Consider the following 25,300-nt stretch of genomic DNA (forward strand, 5'->3'; position numbering starts at 1 on the left):
GAGGAAAGTACCAATATTGTAGGTTTCAAGTTTTTTAATTGTGTAATAATCAGCTGAATAATATGTTTCTAAAAATGTTTTGTTCACATCCACTGTGCATTTTAAGAATAGCAGGTGTGTCCGTTTTGAGCACAAGCACTGCTTTTTTTTTAGTTTACACGGTTATTTCTCAAAACATGCAAATTCATTTTCTTAGATTTACAGAACAAACTATGCATGGAAGAGATTTGTTATGATAGGCATCCTTCAAGTTACGTTCTATTTATAACAGATAGTCAGATATCAATTTGAAATCGTCTTTTTTTTCTCTCGGATCACCCCACTGCTCTTTTGACTATCAGAATTCATTGTATAAAGTTACAGATCATGGATACACAATTTATGAAGTAATTACAGTGAAATAATTACAGTATATATTTTCCTGAAAATTTGCGAAAATGGTAGTGGGCCTTATAGGCACAGTGGGCGTTTTAGGCACGTTTCCCTATCCATGTCATTTTCATAACATCAAACGTTTGGTAGCCATCTTGGATTTAAATATGACGACCATTGTGACTGAAAATGTATCATTTTCAATATTTGAAAACTATTTTCTCTGGAAGTACTAAGACAACTGAAATAAAAGTGTAGGCTGTTCGTACGTTTGATTGGCCAGTCATATTTCCCAAGATTTAGAGGATTCCTTTAAAACAAAATGGCCGCTACCGACCAATCAAAATGGAGCACCAGGGGGGCCCTAAATTTTGCAACAGTTATATTGTTGTTGTTTTTTGTGGGTTTTTTTTCATTTTTTACGTTGGAGAATCTGAGGAATCCATACGGGAACGTTTGTTTCCTACTACCACATGTCATTGTGTGACCCTTCCCCCCACCCCCCCACCCCGTGGATTTTTGTGATCCTCCACCTATATGCTTCGGTTCTTCACAAAATCGGGTTAAACAAAAACAACACCTGTCACATTTTGATCGCCTGTATTTTATTCAACTATATCGTACACAAACAAGTAGGCCCCTATCAATAAAATTAAAACAATGATATGCATGCATAACAAATTATGTGTGTGTTTGTAAAAATAATAGAAAACGTGAAATTAATAAATGTGTCGTCAATCGTAGGTTACGAGCCCGTATTTTGGGCTAGCCTATACATAAGTTACCAAAACAATGCTTCTTTGTTTGTTTGTTTTTGTTGTTTGTTTTTTTTGTTTTTTTTGTGTGTGTGTTTTGTTTTTGTGTTTTAATTTTTGTATTTTTGTATTATTCTTTTTTTTCCTTTCTTTTTCTCTATCCTTTTCTTTTCTTTTCCTTTTCTTTTCTTCTTTTCTTTTCTTTCTTAGTTATGTAAATATTAAAGAAGAATGTAGCAAATGTATATGATGTAAAACATATTTTTCTGCTGCCATGTCTTTCTCTCTTGAAATATCTGCATCACTGATATGGAGTACACAAATATACATATAGGGGACCCGCCCCTTTCGCAAAAGTATCAACAACACAAACCAATTCACAGCAAAACACATTTCACTGTGTGGCGTTTTAATTTCGGGGGTTCCAAGACGGCCAGCATAGCTTCATCAAACACATTCTTCAATCCTCTCTGGAATAAGAAAAAAGGACACAGGAATTAAAAACATCAATGAAAGAACCAGAGCGAGGTTATATACTCAGTGGGTATGCGTAAGACCATTGCACCAACTTCTCTCTCATTAACCACTAACTATATGACCTGGACAGACAGTCCAGATGGTAGCACTACACCAAATAACTTTCGGCTGGGTCAAAGTTTGACGTGCACGGAACCTTTGATAGAGAAGTGAACACCACAAGTCCTGTGATTGGTGATAAATGTGAGTGTGTTGGTTGTAAAAAAAAAAAAGAAGTTTCATCTGGGCAAAAAATGTATGCAATTTTATTTCATCTAGTACCACTGTGTCAAGTAGCCTTGTGCTTGAAACATGTATGGAGTACCTGTGAAAAAAGTACTCGAATGTCGTGCGAAACTAGGGTAGTCATAGACGCTACCTGTTATCTCTGAAATGAGCAGCTAGACCCCCAATTGTTTTCTGATTTACTTTAAGGGTGATGGGTGGTAGTATTTATATCTGTGACGTTTATGTCGATTGATACGTTTCAGGTAGGAGTTTTAGCCACATATGTTACTACTGTCGTAGACTCTATGGGATTTGATTTGGTAGTATACACCCAGCTGAGGTGTGTGTGTCCAGGACAACGTGCTTGAACCTTAACTGGGTATAAGCACTAAAATAAGTTAAAGAAGGAAATGTTTTATTTAACGACGCACTCAACACATTTTATTTACGATTATATGGCGTCGGACATATTGTTAAGGACCACACATATATTGAGAAAGGAAACCCGCTGTCGCCACTTCATGGGCTACTCTTTTCGATTAGCAGCAAGTGATCTTTTATATTCACCACCCCATAGACAGGATAACATATACTACGACCTTCGATGGACCAGTCGTGGTGCACTGGCTGGAGCGAGAAATAGCCCAATGGGCCCACTGACGGGAATCGACCCCAAACCGATTGCGCATCAAGCGAGAAATAGCCCAATACCTTGAGAGGGAGGGACAATTCACTCTTGTGTGGCTCCCGACGCCTAGGATCACCAAATAGGTTTTAAAAATATCGGTGTGAGTTAATGAACAGTTAGTTTCCCCTAACCATAACAGTAAAATCAGAAAACTGAATACAAAAAACCGAAACAAACAACAACAACCACACACATTACCCTTTCCTTTAAGAAGTACATAGAAAATTAGTTTTGCGACTTTTCCTCTTTTACTTTAAAGCGTACCCTGTATTACCAATCTGCCCTTCCCACTTCCACTGCCCCTCCTGCCCCTGCAGCCCCTCCTGCCCCTCGACACACACTTGAAAATGTTGATAATCGTGAACGACTCCTTACAGTTGCCACTATTAAATCATACTCGTGAAGAAAGAAAGAAAGAAATGTTTTATTTAACGACGCACTCAACACATTTTATTTACGGTTATATGGCGTCAGACATATGGTTAAGGACCACACAGATTTTGAGAGGAAACCCGCTGTCGCCATTACATGGGCTACTCTTCCGATTAGCAGCAAGGGATCTTTTATTTGCGCTTCCCACAGGCAGGATAGCACAAACCATGGCCTTTGTTGAACCAGTTATGGATCACTGGTCGGTGCAAGTGGTTTACACCTACCCATTGAGCCTTGCGGAGCACTCACTCAGGGTTTGGAGTCGGTATCTGGATTAAAAATTCCATGCCTCGACTGGGATCCGAACCCAGTACCTACCAGCCTGTAGACCGATGGCCTGCCACGACGCCACCGAGGCCGGTACTACTCGTGAAGAAGTCCGGGCTTAATTTTACAAAACATCGTAAGCCTAGTTTTGCACGTAAACGTAAATCTACGACTAAACCACAGTTCTTCTTCTTCTTCTTATTATTATTATTATAGTACAAGAAATATAGTTTGAAGTACACATCTTATTTTCTTTTGTCTTCAAAATGCTACATCTTCCGTCTGCTGCGTGAAATAGATGTCAAACACGTGTAAATGAATGACCGGGATAACTGCTAGTTACAGATTTAAACTTACGATGTTTTGCAAAATATGCAAAATATAGTAAGTTTACGTCTGCTACTAGCAGTTATACCGGTGGTGCGTTTACACGTGTATGGCGTCTATTTCACGCAGAAAATTGATCATTACGGAAAGTGGAGCATTTTAAAGACAAAAGAAAATTAAAATATGTGCGTTTCTAACTATATTTGTTGTACTATAATAGTAATAAAAAGTGTGGTTTAGTCGTAGATTTACGTTTACGTGCAAAACTAGGCTTACGATGTTTTGTGAAATTAGGCCCTGTACTATAGCATACATCTACGAAACGTCGAGTTTTATATTCTTTTCAACGTTTGTTTAATTTATTTATTTTTTATTTTTTAGAGTGTATGGTTTTAAGACTAAGACTTCTGCTTTAAGTCTTAAAGTTTAAAACTCAAATCCGACAGCATATATTATATACGTGCACATTACCTGTGTTAATGCGGAACATTCTACGTATGTCACAGCCTTTAGATCCCTTGCTAGTTTTTCACCTTGGGCTGACGTCACGGGTTTCTGTCTGAGGCCAGCCAGTCTGGTCAGCGCGGATGTGTCATCTCGTAAATCTGTCTGAGTCCCCACAATCAGAAACGGCGCTTCTGAGTTGTGAAGGATATCAGGTACCCACTGCAAGAACAAGGGTGGTTGTTTAACAACAACATACGTAATTGCGTACGCATGCACGCACGCACGCACGCACGCACGCAGAAAAACACATACACATTGCTTAATATCTCTCTCTCTCTCTCTCTCTGAGAGAGAGAGAGAGAGAGAGAGAGAGAGAGAGAGAGAGAGAGAGAGAGAGAGAGAGAGAGAGTGTGTTCCAGCCTGAAGAAATGGAAAGATAATATGTCGTCTAAGTCTATTTGAAGAAGCCCAATACCCTACCCCCTCCCACACATACAGCTGAAACAATGTCAACCCTGCAACCCCCCCCCCCCCCCCCACACACACACACACTTCCGACGCCTATGTTATTATATTATTGTTGAATTGTTTTAATCTGTACACAAAACGTTACTTTCATTTATTTAACGATACCACTAAAGCATATTGCTTTATTAATCACAGGCTATTAAGTGTCACTCATTTGATATTTTTTTACACCAAGTCTTGGAGGAAACCCGCTACATTTTTCCAGAAACAGAAAGGGATCTTTTATATGTACCATCCAGCAGACAGGAAAGCACATACCACGGTCTTTGATATACATGTACCAGTCGTGGTGCACCAGTTGGTTGTGGGTCTGTACGGTGAGATATAAAGAAGTTATCTGTCTGTGCAGTGCCGCATTATCCCTAAGGCTGACTAGGCTGAAGCCTGGGGGCCCACCAAAAGCAGGGGCCCATACAACCTTCGCGGGGAGGGGCGTTGGGGGATGTCGAGGGCCCCAAAGAAGCTCGAAGCCTAAGGGCTCTGCCATGGGTTAATACGGCACGGTGTCTGTGTCAAAATAGCAGCCAGTTCTTGGTCAATACGGTGACACGAATGGTGTTTAAAGTGTGACGTCCCCGTTATTCAGAACCGCCACCATCTGGTGTGTCATTTGGGGGTGGGGGTCGGGGGTGGCTGTTCTATTAAATTTTTAAGAGGGGCATACTTAAAGCATGCACAAACCTACATATTTCAGCAGATTCTTTCTTTCAAATTATTTTCGTGCTTATATCCAATTAATGTTCAAGCACGCTGTCCTGGGCACACACCTCAACTATCTGGGCTGTCTGTCCAGGACAGTGGGTTAGTGGTAAGTGGGAGAGAAGAGGGTGTGGTGGTCTTACATCTACCCACGGAGTCGTTAAAACTCGCTCTGGGTGGGAGGTAAACCAGTGTACCTACTAGCCTTATTTCCGATGGCCCATAACCACGATACCACCGAGGCCGGTAACAGCGGGGCCAATCCTTTATCAGGGGGCCAATCCTTTATCAGGGGGAGGGGGCGATAATCCCCATGTTACCCCTTGCTACGCGGTTGTGGTTAATTTTGGCTAGGTATGGCCGAGCAGAGTGAGAAACTTGCAAACCTTCTGTTTAACATTTTCGAATGAAGAAGGGGAGACAACTGAGAAACAGACTAGGAAGACATCTGTCTGTGGATAACTGAGCGGTCTTAGACTGTCGTAATCTTCCTGACCAGCAGTGTCGAACAAACCTAGCGTGTACGGCTCGCCTCCGATCATTACTGTCACTGCGTAATTGTCAAACACCTAAAAATAAATAAATAAATAAATAAATAAATACATAAATAAATAATTAACAAAAAATAAGTATTTAATTAATTAATAATAGATAATTAAAATAAATAAATAAATAAGAGAAAAAAGACAATATGATAGGATAATAGGCCTAAATAAAGATGCAAATAAACAACATAAAATACATCACATAAAATTACATCACATAACTTAATATATCATAACACAACACAACACAACAACACAACACAAAATAAAATAAATAGAGGATAATAAACGAGTTACCAGTTACCAAATTTATGTCCCGAGTGAAATAAATTTCAGTTGTCACGAGCTTTAGCCAGTGACTAATGAAAATTATTTCACGAGAACTTTTGTCTTTGAAAGTTATCCATGAACGTGATTAAATTACAAATTATAGCAATACTGAGAACAGTGCGTGAAGTGTTTTTTTTAATTGTTTCTATACATGTACGTGCATATGTGTGTCGAAAATAAAGGCTTTTAGGGGAAAATATAGCTCAGACAGGTAATAAATAGAATAACAAACTCGGCACCTGTTATTATCAAATTTATGTCCCGAGTGAAATAATTTTCAGTTGTCACGAGTGACAAATGAAAATTATTTCACGACTGACATAAATTTGATAACAACTGGTAACTCGTTTATTATCCTCTATATAATTTGCATATTTATATATATTTACAAAGTATTTAACGAAGCTTTCCAACGAGACCAAAGAAGGTAGATGTATAAATGTACTAGTAGGTCTAAAAAATTAATCAAGTAAATAGAAATGAAAGAAAGACAAAAACAAATATTGAAAAAAGAAAGAAAGAAAACGAATAAGAAAAGGCAAATAAATAATACTTAAACAGACACAAGGTAATGACGCTCAGTAGCGGATCCAGAAAATCCATTTAGGAGGGGGGCCCAGTGACATGAGGCGGAATGACAAGGGAACTTTGGGGGAGGTTTGGAGGGGGGTGAAAATTAATATATAATAAAATTATAACTGTCGCAAAATTTACGCTCCCCCCCCCCCCCCCCCCCCCCCCCCCACCCCCCCCCCCCCCCCACACCCCCCCCCCCCCCCCCCCCCCCCCCCCCCCCCGATTAAAATATAAATTTAAGCTACTCACAGTTGGTACATATTCAGAAGGAAACTTGTTTGTTGTGTATGAAATCAGCATACAGGTTTTACCAACAGCACCATCACCAACCACTACACACTTAATGGTCTGCATTTTCTGGAATTAATAATATATATGTTGATTTTAACCTGAAATAAAAGAAAGAAGAGATAAAGTTTGTTTTGTTTAACGACACCACTAGAGTACATTAATTACTTAATCATCGGCTACTGGGTGTCAAACATTTGGTAATTCTGACATAGCTATAGAAAAGAAACCCGCTACATATTCCCATTGGTAGCAAGGGATCTTTTATATGAACCATCCCACAGACATGATAGCACATACCACGGCCTTTAATATACCAGTCGTAGTGCACTAGCTAAAACGAGAAATAGCCCAATCGACGAGGTTCAGTCCTAGACCGACTGCGCATCGGTAGAGTAGCCTACTTTCTCACTGGGTTACATCGCCCCCACCCCCACGCCCATGCCCGCACGTCAGTTACTGTCTAATGAATTGACAAGAAGTGTGACAATTCAGAAAATAAGCATTTACTCGTCTCTTAAAAAAAAGAGAAAAAAGACGAACATTTTGGTTTTGATGGTTCGGAACGTAACGACGTCTATTAAAACTGCAGGTGAAATACGCTCAGAAATAAATTTCACATGAATAAATGTGTAAAAATTGACTAAAGTCAAGCAAATTTTGTTTATTTATGTATTTATTTATTTGATAGAAATACCGTGAAACCTCTCAAAACCAGACCCTCTGTAAACCGGAATTCCCACAATACCGGAATTTTTTTCGCGGACCCTTATTAAATATCTGGTACAGAAGAGAACCTCTCTAAACCGGATACCTCTTGGAACCGGACTTTAACTTGGTCCTGAGGATGTCCGGTTTAAAGGAGTTTCACTATACCATACAGTGAGATAAGAAATCCAAGTAGCATTAGAACATAATATTATTTGTTAAAGGGACATTCCCGAGTTTTCTGCATTGTAAGATGTTTCCGACTAATAAAATATTTCTACGATTAAACATCCGTGTTAAATATATTTTTTTGTTTAGAATATCAGTGTCTCTATATTCAATGTGTTTCTGGTCGTCTTAAAATTTCTAAAAAGCCCAAACAGGATTTTGTCTTCAAATTATTTTGTACGTACGAAAAAACAATATTTTAGGAAATAAAATGAAATTTAACCTAGTACAAATATTAGAACGATCAGAAACACGTTTAATATACAGCCACTAATATTTTATGCCGAAAAATATATTTGATATGTACTTACAATCGTTAAAAGGTATCTGTTAGTCGATAACATATTAAAAGCTGCAGCAAACTCAGGAATGTCCCTTTTATGCAGGTCCGCAGGAACGATATCTGATGTGGAGAGAGAGAGAGAGGGACACAATCTCTAGTGGGGAGGGCATAGTCTAGTAGAGGACACAGACCAGATTTGTATCTTTATATCTGCAGTAGTTAGACAAACAAATAAATAAGAACGTAGGGGCGGGATTTAGCTCAGTCGGTTTTGAGTGCACGCTTGAGGTGCTTGCGTCGCAGGATCGACTCGACTCGGTGGATTGTTTTTTTTTCTCTTGTTCCAACCAGTGGTATGTGTTTTCCTGTCTGTGTGAAAGTGCATATAAAAGATCCCTTGCTGAATTAAGAAAAATTAATGCGGGTTTCCTCTGATGACTACGTGTCAGAATTACCAAATGTTTGACTTCCAGTAGCCGATGATTAATTAATCAATGTGCTCTAGTGGTGTCGTAAAACAAAACAAACTTTAACTTTAAAAAAGAACTTTTCTCAAGTGGGACCCCCCCCCCCCCCCAACACACACACACACGGGCCTGCGATGCCCTTCTGTTTATGGCCCGAAAGAAGTCCCCCAAATCCTGTGCTATAACCTGGCCACAGCCTTCTAATTTTATTGTAGTCCGATATATGCGCTGTCAAAGTCACATATTTTGGACTAATTTTATTGTGACTAAAATAAATAAATAAAATAAGCATTCACAAATATTAATTTTATAATCAAATATAAAATATTAACTACCTACCTATATTGGTCTCTGCAAAGCGTTGTCAAATGTTTTGTAAGGATATAAATAAGCAAGTTTATATACGGAAAAATAGTGACGCGCAGTTCTAAAAATAGACTGATAAAAGTAACTGGTTATAAATGGATTCCTTATCCAGCGCAAGCCATTATTAAAACGTAAATGTACAGAGTAGCTGTTAAAGTGTCATGTGGCCGTATTCTGTTTATACTATTAAAAACTGTCGATATATAGAGAGATAGATGGATGGATGGATAGATAGAGAGATAGATATATAGATACAGATAGATATATAGATACAGATAGACACATAGATAGATAGGTAGATAGATACATGTATGTATGTATATATGTAGGTAGGTAGTTAGGTAGGTATTGGTATATAATATAGATATTGATTTAAATGCCGATACAGATAAATATACACCTGTCTGGACGACTGGCTGGAGATTTTCCATGCTATCTTAGAGTTACGATATCGTAAAACCGTCATAAGTTATGACGTCACAACGACGCATGCAATACCCTTTTCACAGTTTTACGATATCGTAGCGCTAAGATAGCTTCGAAAATCTGATCCCTGGACCCCATTACTCGAAGAGATCTTAGCGTGTATTTAGGTGTTATGCACTTAAGGTGATCTTAGGGCTAAGATCGTTTTATGAAATGGGGCCCTGGAAATTAATTAAAGGGACATTCCTGAGTTTGCTGCACTTTTTAAGATGTTATTAACTAAGAAAGACTTTTTAACGATTGTAATTTCATATCAAATATATATAATTTATTTGCATAAAATATTAGTGGCTGTATATTAAACGTGTTTCTGGTCGTTAAATTACATTTTATTTCCAAAAATATAATCTTTTCGTACGTACGAAATTATTTGAAGACGAAATCCAGTTTGGGCTTCTTATAAATATTAAAACGACCAGAAACACATTGAATATACAGACACTGATATTCTAAACCAGAAATATATATTTAATATATAAGTTTAATCGTAGAAATATTTTATTAATTGGAAACATCTTACAATACAGCAAACTCAGGAATGTCCCTTTAAGCATCACCTAGTTTTGGCTATGTGGCTTATACTTCACCATTATGTGCTTGTGAACACTTCTTGGATAAAAAACACCGAATTTAATGTTCTGTGTATTAAACAGAGGATATCGATTTAAGACTGACATTAAAAAAAGTTTGTTTGTTTTGTTTAACGACACCACTAGAGCACATTGATTAATCAATCAGCGGCTATTGGATGTCAAACATTTGATAATTCCGACTCGTAGTCATCAGAGGAAACCCACTACATCTGTCCTAATGCAGCAAGGAATCTTTTATATGCACTTTCCCACACACATGATAACACATACCACGGCCTTTGATATATTAGTCGTGGTGCACTGCTTGGAACGAGAAATAGCCCAATGGGCCCACCGACGGGTATCGATCCCACACCGACCGCGCATCAAACGAATGCTTTACCACTGGGGTACGTCCCGCCCATACAGACATCAAGTGACACTGTCGGTATGTACCGGCCTCGGTGGCGTCGTGGTTAGGCCATCGGTCTACAGGCTGGTAGGTACTGGGTTCGGACCCCAGTCGAGGCGTGGGATTTTTAATCCAGATACCGACTCCAAACCCTGAGTAACAGCTATGGAGTCGAGTTTTAGTCTATTTTTAGAGGGTATTTCACCATGTTAGAGTCACAGACTAATGTTTCACTCAATTGTAAATTTATCCAAATGTATTACAGGTTTGTAGATTAACTAAACTTAGTATTAATTTTCACGTGTTGAAACTAGGGTCTGTCCATTTAATTCCTACTAACAGTCAACTGATATAGTTTAAAGTATGCATATTTCATTTTCTTTCATCCTTGCAATAATGCTCCATGTTCCGTAATAATTGAATTTTCGGCGTGAAATAGATGACAAACACATGCAAACGTACTACAGGTATAAGTCCGTATAACTGCTTATTGCACACGTAAACTTACGATAGTTTGTGAAATTATCCCCAGAGACACAACTTCGGTGTTTTTTGAGCCAAATTAGTTGAAGAATTTGGTAGTTGATTTGCAAAATGATCATAAAATATGGAGAGAAAAAACCTTATGAATGTTTCAGACGATTTAGGAAAATTCCAAGAACAATATTAGCAGATACGTCAGAAGAAGGAGAATTAAAGAAGGAAACTACTAACACAGAAGAGATAATATTTACTGTTTTGGAGAAGCTTCTCCGCGCCAAGAACACACAAACGAGAGATTTACAGTCATCAGGTGAAACACAGTGACTCATGCTTTGTAGCTCATTTGATCTGCCCGATATTAATAACTAAAAATCCATTAACTCGTGCTATGCAGTTTTTTTATTATTATTATTATTATTATTATTATTATTATTATTATATTAGATCCAAACATAGTAGGTTCGAGTATAATGAAATTTGCCTAAATTGATTCAGCATCAAAACCAGATATTTATTTTGGTCTTGAATTTTAAAACAGAAGAATAAATACGAATGTTGATGAAGCTGTTGTAATACGCTGTTATAATACGCTAATTGTGATAATATTACACTGTTTGTAATACGCTGTTATAATACGCTAATTGTGATAATATTACACTGTTTGTAATACGCTGTCATAATACGCTAATTGTGATAATATTACACTGTTGTAATACGCTGTCATAATATGCTAATAATTGTGATAACATTACACTGTTGTAATACGATAATTGTAATAATATTACACTGTTGTAATACGCTGTCATAATACGCTAATAATTGTGATAACATTACACTGTTGTAATACGCTAATTGTAATAATATTACACTGTTGTAATACGCTGTCATAATACGCTAATAATTGTGATAACATTACACTGTTGTAATACGCTAATTGTAATATTACACTGTTGTAATACGCTAATTGTAATATTACACTGTTGTAATACGCTAATTGTAATAATATTACACTGTTGTAATACGCTGTCATAATACGCTAATTGTAATATTACACTGTTGTAATACGCTAATTGTAATAATATTACACTGTTGTAATACGCTGTCATAATACGCTAATTGTAATATTACACTGTTGTAATACGCTAATTGTAATAATATTACACTGTTGTAAAACGCTGTCATAATACGCTAATTGTAATATTACACTGTTGTAATACGCTGTTTTTGTTTGTTTGTATTTTTATTGTTGTTGTTTTATTTGTGTTTATGTTTTTTTTTTTTTTGTTTTTTTTGGTGGGGAGGGGGGGGATTTTTGGGTTGTTGTATCTGAGCATTATATGTGAAATCCACCAAAAGCAGATAGCGAAAAGGGTGGTAATTAGAATTAATCTAATATGGCCGCCAGTACCAACTTCTGAGGAGGACTAGTAACTTATGCTTAGAATCAATTTGTTTTAACCAATAAACTATGTTTCAATCAATAACAACTCCTAAATGGTTGATATTAGATTTCACAAATGTAACGTTATTCTGATTATGATGTATGCTGTTTTTGTGATTTCAGGCTCACGCGCGCACATGTTACGTCCCATCATAAAAGTTGGTAACTTCGGCGAATTCCGCCAGCATGGTAAATATATTAAAGGGGCATTCCTGCGTTTGCTGCATTGTAAGGTGTTTCAGACTAATACAATATTTCAACGATTAAACTTACATATTAAATATATTTTCTTGTTTAGAATATCAATGTCTGTATATTCAATATGTTTGTTGTCGTCTTAATATTTGTAAGAAGCCCAAACTGGATTTTGTCTTCAAATAATTTCGTACGTACGAAAAAAACCCATTTAGGAAATAAAATGAAATTTAACCTAGTACAAATATTAGAACGATCAGAAACACGCTTAATATATTGTATGCAGAAAAAATATTTGATATGTAATGACAGTCGTTAACATGTCTTTGTTAGTCGATAACATCTTAAATATTGCAGCAAACTCGGGAATGTCCCTTTAAATATATTAAAGCTGTAATATCTAGACTTTTTTTTTTTATTTAGCCTTTTAAAATAGACCATACACATCATTTTTCTTCCTGCGACACTCCATTCTTCGATATCTTTTAGATCCAGTTGTTAATATAGATACTGTAGACTCATTTGGGAAGGAACACACATAGGAAGTGGGGTGGCAACCACACTGTTTATGAGCTGAGTTATGGGACGACAGAAAGAAAAAAAAGATGCGTTATTGGTAGGTGGAAATCCCCATCTCCCCGTCCCATCCCCGACTACGCCAGTGGTAAAATCTATTACTTCGTCTTTAGCTACGGAATGATGGGACGGTTTCTCTGAAGGAAGGAAGTATTTTATTTAACGACGCACTCAACACATTTTATTTACGGTTATATGGCGTCAAACATATGGTTAAGGACCACACAGATATTGAAAGAGGAAACCCGCTGTCCTCACTTCATGGGCTACTCTTTTCGATTAGCAGCAAGGGATCTTTTACATGCACCATCCCACAGACAGTGTAGTACATGCCACGGTTTTTGTTACACCAGTTGTGGAGCACTGGCCGGAACGAGAAATAGCCAAATGGGTCCACCGACGGGAATCGATCCTAGACCGACCGCGCATCAAGCGAACACTTTACCATTGGGCTACGTCCCGGCCCTTGCTGATTTATATACCAGTGTATTAAAATACATGTCGGAAAATATGTTTTTCGTGTCAAGGCAGCTAATCATATACACTGATAGCGAAAACACACGAGTTTATTAAAACAGCAGCTGTGTTCGTATTTTGCATTACGGAGACGACGTCATAATAATATGAAGCTGAGAGACGGTAGCTTTAAGATATGTTCCGTGTATTAGTTTCAACCTTTATGTTGCTTTATTTAACGACACCTGTAGGGTACATTCATTTATTAATCATCGGCCATTGGATGTCAAACATTTGATAATTCTGACCCGTAGTCTTAGTTTGATTTGACACAGTGCAACATAATAATATATTATCAGATAATACAGAATCAGTCATTATCGGTCAAAATCAGGAAATTTGTCCTCGCAAGTAGTCTGCTATTTGACTGTTATTATTTCATGGCAGACAGCTATGACGTGGCAACTATTTGACTGAAGTTGACAGGGGAGAGCATGTAGTTTGTAAACATGTGTAACTTGTTGACATTGAAAACTTGTTTGTGATCATTCCAGCCCATGCAAAAGTAGTGCTTTTTGTGTTAAATGGGTGTACTCCGGCCAGCAATCTGATTAAAAGTAGCTCTACTGGTCTCACCAGTAGATCTAACAGCATTGCGTGGACTCCCATGTTCATGTGACATTTCATCTATAAATAACAATTTAATTATCGACCAATTACACTTCGCCTTTTATAGCGTTATTCGGGAGCATACACATTCTAAAAATATCGAGCAAGACTATTTATGCAATAGGCGAACTTGTTGGTCTATTTCAACATTGAAAAAACAGGGAGAAAAGTGCAGTAATAAGCTCTGGATTGTATACTAGTATAAACAGATTTTATGGCTATACCATCACAGGTTTTGTTTTCGTCTTGAAACGATTTTTATATAAAATTTTATATTGAAATTAGTTTCCGGCATACTTCGTAATTCACCCGAATCATTTCGTATACCCTCGGCACAATCCCGAATGTTTTCAAATTCTTTTCAAATCACTGGCATGATTTTGCAAGTAAGGTTTTGATTGGTCGAATGAAAGGTCAACTGGACATGAGCTCCAACGGGCTGCTGTTAGATCCACATGTAATAGTGGAGCTAATTTTAACTAGATTGTTCTGACATCTAGTTCACCCCACCCCTTCAAATAAAATGTGTACATATAAACGCAAACGCATGATTCGTATGTACGCACTGCGTGGGCGAATTATTGGCACATTTATTTTAGTCCTTGGCCCAAATATTTGGTGAATAAGTGAACAAAATAATTTGGGGGCCGAATTTTCCAAAATTGATCTTTGCCGAATGGTAAGTCATAAGTAGTCGAATAAACAAAGTTTTTAGTACATAATGGATAGGGACCACTCACACAGGATCTCCTCCACTCTATAAATATCAGAAGCCTTTCTGGAAGTCAGTATATGAGTCAATGACCGCACTTCCAGTTATGCAGCCTTTGCAAGCAGTCGCAGTGGGTTGTACTCTGCAATTACCCCCCCCCACCCCCCACCCCCCCCATCTGGGGGGGGGGGGCTAATTGCTACTTACGGCTCCCTACTGGAGTATCGAGTCTCGTACACCGGGTCACGGGCAACCGTGACCTTGGTGTACGGAGACCGTATACAGAAGAAAGGAAGGTGGAGGAAGAGGAGACGTGCGCCAGCGGCGGCGCAGGGGGGGTCAAAACCGGTGGCTAAACCGGCGGCGGCGACTCCTTCTGCTCGACCGCCGAACGCCGCTCACCCGAGCAAGAAGACTGAAACAGAAGAGGTTCCGGCCCCGGATGTACCAGCTTCCACGCTAACGGCAGAGCCAGAGTTGACGGAGCTCGACACAGCGATCTGTGAAACCCCGATCAACCGGCCACCTGCACCACGATCTTCGTTAGCGCTTCCGGACTTGTCGCCGATTTTACAGGCGACAACCGTTGAGGCGCAGGCCCGGAAGGGGGCGGTTGCAAAGCGGAAGGCGACCACTCCCCCGAGTGGCAACAGAGACAGGCCAAGCCGACCGCAACAACAACCGCCGAAGCCGACCGATGATACAGCTGAAACTTGGTCACTGCAGGCCGGCCGGTTACAACAGCGCTACCACCAGCTGATCAAAACAAAGGTCGAGGACGTCAGGCAGCTCATCAGCCCGCCTAAACATCACGCATACCACCCGTTACCAGCAAGTCGTGATGAAGGTGACTATGCTTTCCAACGTCTCAGGGTGCAGGAGGGCCACTTCGCAGTTTGCGTGACCATCAGGCGGTCCGGAGTTTACAACCAAGCGCTGCTGCTCCCAGAGATGGACAACCCAACAATACATCGGATCTTAAAGACCATCTTGGGGACAGAGTACCGGTCCATCACTCGAGTCCTAGCAGCCTCCGAGTACCGCCAATACCTCCCGCGCCTTGACACCAAGGATTTCATTGGTACGCCTTAGACAACCTCCAACCTCCTACCAACCTCCTTTGCCTCCGTGAGTATGGACATTACTGACTTTAACCCTTTAGGCCGTCATTTCCAAAACTTTGTTTATTTTTTTTGTAAACAGTCGGTAACCTTTTATTTTCGGCAGTCCGTCTAAATTGCTCAAATCACCTTAAAACCATTTCGGCCGAGCAGTCAAAACTAATTTTTGGTTTAACTTTTTAGTCCAGACAGGTATGGACGCAGATAGCTTATGTAGACTCAGGTACTTGACAAGTTTTACCGAGGAATTGAAATTCAGCCAATCAGAGCACGGCTCCCACTCGGGGTTACCTGAGGTCTGCGAAGTGTCTGCTATTTGGTCCGCGCTCTCGCTGGACTCTACTAACTGGCCTTTTTCCAAAACCTGCCCACCTCAAACTTACCCCTCCCCCCCCCCCCCCCCCCCCCCCCCCCCCGCTCCGGAGTCAGTCACTGGCGAAGTCAGAGGCTAATTCCGAAGTGGGCGTGCCTGAACCATTTTTGGATAGGGGCACGAGAAAATAGTTCCGAATCCGAATGACCGCCATACAACAACGCACTATAGTGGTGAAAGCATTGCTATATGTGTTCTGACATCTAGTTCACCCCACCCCTTGAAATAAAATGTGTACATATAAACGCAAATGTATGTATCGTATGTGCGCACTGCGTGGGCGAATTATTGGCACACTTATATTAGTCCTTGGCCCAAATACTTGGTGAATAAGTGAAAAAATAAATTTTGGGGCCAAATTTTCTAAAATTGATTTTTGCCGAATGGTAAGTCATAAGTATTCGTATAAACAAAGTTTTTAGTACATAATGGATAGGGACCACTCACATAGGGTCTCCTCTACTCTATAAATACCAGAACCCTTTCTGGAAGTCAGTATATGAGACAATGACCGCCATACAAGAACGCACTATAGTGGTGAAAGCATTGATATGTGTTCTGACATCTAGTTCACCCCACCCCTTCAAATAAAGTGTGTATATATAAACGCAAATGTATGTATCGTATGTACGAACTGCGTGGGCGAATTACTGGCATATTTATTTTAGTCCTTGGACCAAATATTTGGTGAATAAGTGAAAAAACTAATTTTGGGGCCGAATTTTCCAATATTGATTTTTGACGAATGGTAAGTCATAAGTAGTCGAATAAACAAAGTTTTTAGTACATAATGGATAGAGATCACTCACACAGGGTCTCCTCCACTCTATAAATATCAGAACCCTTTATGGAAGTTAGTATATGAGGCAATGACCGCCATACAAGATATATGTCTTCTGACATCCAGTTCACCATTCTTCAAGTAAACTTTGTACATATAAATGCATGTGTATATAGCGTATGTAGGCACTATCTGGGCGAATTATAGGCACATTTATTTTAGTCAATGGCGCAAATATTTGACAAATAAGTGAAAGAAAATACAGTTTGGGGCATAATTTTCCTGTATTGTTTTTTGCCGAATGGTGAGTCATAAATAGTCGAATAAACACAGTTTTTAGTACATAATGGCTAGGCACCACTCACACAGGGTCTCCTTCACTCTATACATAACAGAACCCTTTCTGGAAGTTAGTATATGAGGAAATGTTCACCAGACAAGAACGTACTATAGTGGTGAAAACATTGCTATATGTGTTCCGACATCTAGTTCACCCCACCCCTTCAAGTACAATGTGTACATATAAACGTAGGTGTATATAGCGTATGAAGGCACTGCCTGGGCGAATTATAGGTAAAAAATCTTTAGTCACTGGCGCAAATATTAGGCAAATAAATGAAAAAGCAAAGTTTAGGGCGTAATTTTCCTGTATTGATTTTTGCCGAATGGGGAGTCATAATTAGTCGAATAAACACAGGTTTTAATATATAACTGATAGGAGCCACAAACACAGGGTATCCACCACTCTATAAATATCAGAACCCTTTCTGGAAGTCAGTATATGATGCAATGACCGCCATAAGAGAAAACTATATATTTGTGATAACATTGATATGTCTTCTGACATCTAGTTCACCCCACTCCTTCAACTAAAATGTGTACATATAAACACAAATGTATCTATCGTATGTACTCACTCGTACGCGAATCATGAGCGTACTTTGTTAGTCTTTAACCCAAATATTTGGTAAATAAATGAAAAAAATGGGGGGCCAAATTCACCCACTAGGAATGTAAGTCCAGGGGACTAGAAGTACTAGGAATGAAAGTCTAGCGGACTTATAGTATTAGGAATGAAATCAATATAATAATATTAAAGTAAAACTATAAATTGTGTGGCTTTTAGATTCGAACTCTACACTTATCCATTCCACTACGAGGGAGGACTGGCAAAAGCTGAGGTTTTTTTTAGTCATGCCTTTCTGACAACTCGTGCAGAAACGTACCCTATAACATACTGATTTCTATTAATATCCAAGGAAACTGGAAAAAATCTAAGTCCGGTAGGAATACAAGTCCTAGGTGTACTATATAGAAAATAAAATGGCAACATTAAATTCCGAATGCAAGTCCGGGTAGGACTAACGATCCTTATGTATGAAGGTCCTCGGTTCCTAGGACTTGTATTCCTTTTGCAACGGTATTAATTGCGCTGATATTGCAGACCCCAACGACCAGACTGCAGATATACCAGCCCAGTATGAATAATATGTTGCGGGGAGGGGGGGGGGGGGGGGGGGGGCAGCTTCTTAGAGGAAGGGCATAAGCCATATTTTATCTTTATTCATAAAGAATAGGACACAAAAACGTAAATTTTTGTGGTTTTCGTGTGGGTAGGTGGGGGGTGGGGGCATAGACACCCACCGTTACTATGGGCCTGTATATTCCTGAAAACATTGGGTGCTGTATATTCTTCCTGGTTCAGTATATATCAGAATGAGAATACACTGATCACCAACATTGAGACTAGCATGTTCATATGGGTTTAATAGTGATTTTTGTGGGTGGACGAGTGGCACAGACACCCACCGTTACTATTACTAGACCGGCCTCGGTGGCGTCGTGGCAAGCCATCGGTCTACAGGCTGGTAGGTACTGGGTTCGGATCCCAGTCGAGGCATGGGATTTTTAATCGAGATACCGACTCCAAACCCTGAGTGAGTGCTCCGCAAGGCTCAATGGGTAGGTGTAAACCACTTGCACCGACCAGTGATCCATAACTGGTTCAACAAAGGCCATGGTTTGTGCTATCCTGCCTGTGGGAAGCGCAAATAAAAGATCCCTTGCTGCCTGTCGTAAAAAGAGTAGCCTATGTGGCGACAGCGGGTTTCCTCTAAAAACAGCGTCAGAATGACCATATGTTTGACGTCCAATAGCCGATGATAAGATAAAAAATCAATGTGCTCTAGCGGCGTCGTTAAATAAAACAAACTTTACTTTTTTTACCCACCGTTACTATGGGCCTGTATATTCCTGAAAACATTGGGTGCTGTATATTCTTCCTGGTTCAGCATGTATAAGAATGAGAATACACTGATCACCAACACTGAGACTAGTATGTTCATATGCATTTCTTTTCACGTTGGTAGACTCGAAAAGTGGAAAGTGCAAATACGAGAGAACCTTGACTGAATGTTGATGTAACTCCATAAACGATGGCGACTTATAGCAGTATTAAACAACAGAACGACGTATAACTGCGTATCAACAGTAAAACATGAAATGTAACACGATTTCGCTAATACGTGTGTTTACCGTTATTCTAGCATATCAATATGACCAATAATCAATGGGCTCTAGTGGCGGTGTAAAAAATAAAAAAACACCTTTTTTTTACACAATTGTACAATAAGTCTTTAACAAATTGAAACTAAACGTAACGCGGAAACAAATTATTTGTTTAACGACACCACTAGAGCAGATTGATTAATTAATCATCGGCTATTGGATGTCAAACGTTTGCTAATTATGACTCGTAGTCATCAGAGGAAACCCGGTATATTTTTCCTAATGCAGCAAGGAATCTTTTATATGCACTTTCTCACAGACAGTATAGCACATACCACGACATTTGACCAGTTGTGGTGCACTTGTTGAAACAAGAAAAAACCCAGTTAGTTGAATGGATCCACTGAGGTGCTTCGATCCTGCGACGTAAGCACCTCAAGCGCGCGCTCAACCGACTGAACTAAATCCCGAAGCTAGGCCCGTGAGTTCTACTCCCACGTATATCCATATGTTGCACAATTAAATTGACTGTGACAAAGTAACAATAGCTCAACTTATCGTGCAGAATGAAAACAGTATGAGTCCTAAGTAGAACATGATACATCTATCGCATTGTATCAATAGTTATACTTAGTGTGAATATTGAAAACAATGTGCGTTCTATGTGTATCCGGCTGCTAATGAATTGTCTAATTATGTGCTTGAACTAGTGCGAAATTTAGCGTGAAGGTTGTAATCAGCCTTGGCATATCACGCTGGTCATATGAATAACACAATATAACGCTAGCAATCTGGAACGTTCATGTATAAACGTATGAGGCAGGGGGATGAGGGACAACTCCCCCCACTGAATCTAAACCTCAAATTCGGGCAAATATTATACGGATATTCTGTCAAAATGTGCTAACCTGAGACGCTTTACCATGCATTTCCATCATTCTTCGCTCAAAATGTGTTAACCTGAGACGCTTTACCATGCATTTCCGTCATTCTTCGCTTGATGCGAGGTTGGTTGGATTTAGCGGGTTTTCTTGGGGTTTTTTTTTTTTTAATACATATTAAAGTCGTTGAACTTCGTTCTCCAGATACCCACATTTTTCTGTTTCGCATAAGTTGCATTATATATTGCGAGGAACCCATATTGGGCGTATCCACACTGTCTATGGAGCCAAGTAAGTATTTCGAGTAATGTGTAATTTAACGAAAAACCACAGCTGTCAAAGCCCATTTTAAAAAGTCATTGTCTCTAATTATTAGGCAGTGTAAACTACTGTCCAGCTTTCTTACAGTTAACTTAGAAACTAATTACAATTTTCTTATTTAAATTACCAACCTGTTCCAGGTCATCTTGTTGTTTGTATGAGCATAAAATTAATACGTTTTATACGAAACAAAAAGTACACGTACCTCTAAAACTAGGGCCAGTGGCTTTAACACTGACAACTAAGTGAAGTAAAGTTTGTTTTATTTAACGACGCCACTAGAGCACATTGATTTTTTATCTTATCATCGGCTATTGGACGTCAAACATATGGTCATTCTGACACTGTTTTTAGAGGAAACCCGCTGTCGCCACATAGGCTACTCTTTTAGGACAGGCAGCAAGGGATCTTTTATTTGCGCTTCCCACAAGCAGGATAGCACAAACCATGACCTTTGCTGAACCAGTTATGGATCACTGGTCGGTGCAAGTGGTTTACACCTATCCACTGAGCCTTGCGGAGCACTCACTCGGGGTTTGGAGTCGATATCTGGATTGCAAATCCCATGCCTCGACTGGGATCCGAACCCAGTACCTACCAGCCTGTAGACCTATGTCCTAACTACGACACCACCGATGCCGGTCTAGCAACTAAGAACCGTGTCTTTACCATTAAAATTGGCTTCTGACCTGCATATACATCGCATGTACCGTTGTGCCTACTAAATATTGGCCTCGTGTCTTGAGTCAACAAACACTGACCCTCCTCCATTTATTTATAACTACTTTACTGCGTCTAGACAATTAAGGTTCGTGCACGCTCTCCTGGACACATACTCCAGCTATCTGTGCTGTCTGTCCAGGATACTGGGTTGGTGGTTGGCGAGAGAGAAGAAAGGATGGAAATGTTTTATTTAACGACTCACTCAGCACATTTTATGTACGGTTATATAGCATCAGACATATGATTAAGGACACCGCAGATATTGAGAGAGGAAACCCGCTGCTGCTACTTCATGGGTTACTCCTTTCGATTAGCAGTAAGGGGTCTTTTATATGCACCATGCCACAGACAGGGTGGTAAATATCACGGCCTTGGATATACCAGTCGTTGTGCACTGGCTGGAAGGACAAATAGCCTAATGGTCCCGCCGACGGGTATCGATCCCAGACCGACCGCGCATTGAGCGGACGCTTTGGTGAGAGAGAAGTCGTTGTAGTAGTCTTAAGGTCAGTTCATACTCTGACTGCCGACCTCGTGCGAAGCGAAACAGAATTGTATGTTTTATTAGCTCGATGCATTGTAAACGAAAACACATTGAACGAACGTGCACCAAATAAACTGTGTTAAAACAACACTGACTTCTCTGAAAAATGAAGATTAAGTTTGAACAGAATAGTCTGGTCACTAAAGGCGAAAACGTGGTCGAACCCGGAAACAAATGGTATAGAAATGGTTTTGGTGCCATTAAGAGCGCTGTGTTCTGTAGAACATTCTTTCAAAGGTTTCCAGACATGAATTTAGGTAGGGGTCGAAGCCTCCACTCCTTATTTCTAGGCAGTAAGGTCTAATTAATTTGCCTTTATATTACTAAGCCAAGGTATATTGCATGTATCTCAATCCACTACAACAACAGACTCAGTCCCTTAAAACTTATTATTATATATCAACAGATCAAAGAATCATCAAACCAACAAAATAACATAATTTATATAATTTTCAAACTTAGTAGGAATATTATAATATTACAATCTGTTCATAGTGGAAACAGCACATTTGATGGATAAAACAGGTTCTGCTCTAGCATTATTAAACAAAATATAGTCTATACAGTACTCTTGGTTGAGCTAGAATATGACAATGTTTAAGTTCATTGCTTTGGCGTCACAGTATGAACACACTAAAACATAATCTTACGCACATATATTTGCCGTTGTTCAGAAGAGGAAAAAACCCCAGGAACAATCTTCTTTCAAGTGTCTATTCAGTTACGTTAGAACCTAACATCTACTTAAATAAATATAGTTCCTGTCGTTGTCGCAGTTCTGATAGTCGCTGTAGTGGTTGTTGTGATCATCATTTTCATAGGGTAACTGGCAATCGCTGTTTGAATTTACCCTGAATTCTCATAGTAAATAATTAGCTACAACAAACATTATTATTCATTTAAATTGGTTCACAATATTTATCTGCAGAATGCAGTTGTCTTTTAGTTGTCGTTTGTAAGTGAAGTTGATGATGTTTATTATTGTTGTTTTGTTTTCAGGATAAAACGAACAAAAGGCAAACAAAACACAGATGATGATGATGGAGATTATGTCAACAGAGATTTTAACCCAAATAACGTTGCTGCCAATGTTAACTCAAATCACGATGTTAACCGTTATACTACTGAAGACAATGTTGACAACACTTACGAACGTCTGCAACACAACACTGTACAATATGTTAACACGTCATCGATTGTTGATGGAGACCACGTGTACCTCCATGTCAACAGACCAACACAAACAATGCTTGAGAATTACCAGACGTCAGATCACGATTATTATAATGTTGTGAAAAAAAGACAGAATCGAACAATTATGATACGCCGGGTGAAAGAGTGTTTGTTGAATCTGATTATATTTGTCTTTGTTGTTGGCAATAACTCGTGAGCCCGCTCAATGATGTTATGGGTTCTCAAAAATGGACTCACTGGTTGTTTTTCCCATTCAAATTCTTTAGTTCTCGATTGCTATATGAATAGTCTTGGTACGTGTTGTCCTGTATGCGGGAGAGTGCACATAGAAAGATTCTTTGATGCTTTGTGGTAGGCATGTGGCCACAGCGGGTCTCTTTCTATTTTTCTATCCGTATCTCTTCTTCTCTCCACCCCACCCCCATCCCCCCTCTCTCTCTCTCTCTCTCTCTCTCTCTCTCTCTCTGTTTCCCTCACTCACTCCTTGTCCTTCATCATCTCTCTTGCTCTCTCCTCGTCTCTCGCTTTGTGTGTTTGTATCTAGGGGGTGGGAGAGGGGTTGGGGTTTGCGCAATCCTCGCGATAGAACGAACAATGGCAACACAACAACAACAAAAATACAGGTTATCTAATTTTTTAGAAAAGATGTGGACCTTTGGTAAAAAAACAATAGGGGGTGGGACACCTCTCCCCTGCGTACGTGCCTGTATATATTAGAAACTGTATGTGTTCAAAGATAATCCGCCTGTTACTCAATTGTTTCATAATATTTTAATGATAGTCAAACATAGTGTGTATGTGTGTATATTAAAAATAGTATGGGTTATAACAATATGAACTGTTACACAATTGGTAAAACACTCGCTTGATGTGCGGTCGGTCTGGGATCAATCCCCGTTAGTGGACCCATTGCGGTATTTCTCATTCCAGCCAGTGCACCACCACTGCTATATGAAATGCCGTGGTATGTGCTATCCTGTCTATGGGATGGTGCATATAAAAGATTCCTTGCTACTAATGAAAACAAAAATGTAGAGGCTTTCTTTTCTATGACTGGGGCAAGCTGACCATAAGTTCGACATCCAATAGCCGATTATCAGTAATCAATGTGCTCTAGTTGTGTTGTTAAAACACTTCTTTTTTTTACACAATCGTATAATACGTCTTTAACAAACTGAAACAAAACGTAGCGCGAAAAAAAAAATTCATTTTTTTTTCACGACACCACTAGAGCACATTGATTAATTAATAATCGGCTATTGGATGTCAAACATTGGCTAATTATGACTCGTAGTCATCAGAGGAAACCCGGTATATTTTTTTTCTAATGCAGCAAGAAATCTTTTATATGCACTTTCTCACAGACAGTATAGCACATACCACGGCTTTTGAACATTTGTGGTGCACTGCTTGGGACACGAAAACAACCAATCAGTTGAATGGATCCACCGAGGTGCTTCGATCCTGCGATGTAAGCACCTCAAGCGCGCGCTCAACCGACTGAGCTAAATCCCGTTCCTAGGCCCCATGAGTTCCACGTATATCCATATGTTGCACAATTAAATTGACTGTGACAAAGTAACAATAGCTCAACTTAGCGTGCAGAATGAAAACAGTATGAGTCCTAAGTATAAATTGATATATCTATCGAATTGTTTCAATAGTTATATGTCTGACCTGATGCATGTTGACCTGCACATTATATGTCTGGCCTGACGCATGTTGACCTGCACATTATATGTCTGACCTAATGCATGTTGACCTGCATATTATATGTCTGACCTGACGCATGTTGACCTGCA

At 39.3% G+C, this 25,300-nt stretch overlaps 2 protein-coding genes across 2 annotated transcripts; one reads left to right on the forward strand and one right to left on the reverse strand.

The window, feature by feature from the left end:
* Positions 1–955: 955 nt before the first annotated feature.
* LOC121390677 (cell division control protein 42 homolog) lies at positions 956–7,148 on the reverse strand. The gene is made up of 4 exons (XM_041522552.1): positions 6,960–7,148; positions 5,646–5,828; positions 4,057–4,251; positions 956–1,597 (listed from the first exon to the last, which is right to left on the reverse strand). The coding sequence occupies exons 1-4, from the start codon at positions 7,062–7,064 to the stop codon at positions 1,505–1,507; spliced, it is 576 nt and encodes a 191-aa protein (XP_041378486.1). The 5' UTR covers positions 7,065–7,148; the 3' UTR covers positions 956–1,504.
* A 3,966-nt stretch (positions 7,149–11,114) lies between these two features.
* Positions 11,115–23,730, forward strand: LOC121389674. The gene is made up of 4 exons (XM_041521324.1): positions 11,115–11,313; positions 12,568–12,633; positions 15,504–16,180; positions 23,304–23,730. The coding sequence occupies exons 1-3, from the start codon at positions 11,115–11,117 to the stop codon at positions 16,142–16,144; spliced, it is 906 nt and encodes a 301-aa protein (XP_041377258.1). The 3' UTR covers positions 16,145–16,180; positions 23,304–23,730.
* Positions 23,731–25,300: the final 1,570 nt, after the last annotated feature.

This window comes from Gigantopelta aegis, chromosome 15, assembly GCF_016097555.1.
Source record: "Gigantopelta aegis isolate Gae_Host chromosome 15, Gae_host_genome, whole genome shotgun sequence".
NCBI lineage: Eukaryota > Metazoa > Mollusca > Gastropoda > Neomphalida > Peltospiridae > Gigantopelta > Gigantopelta aegis.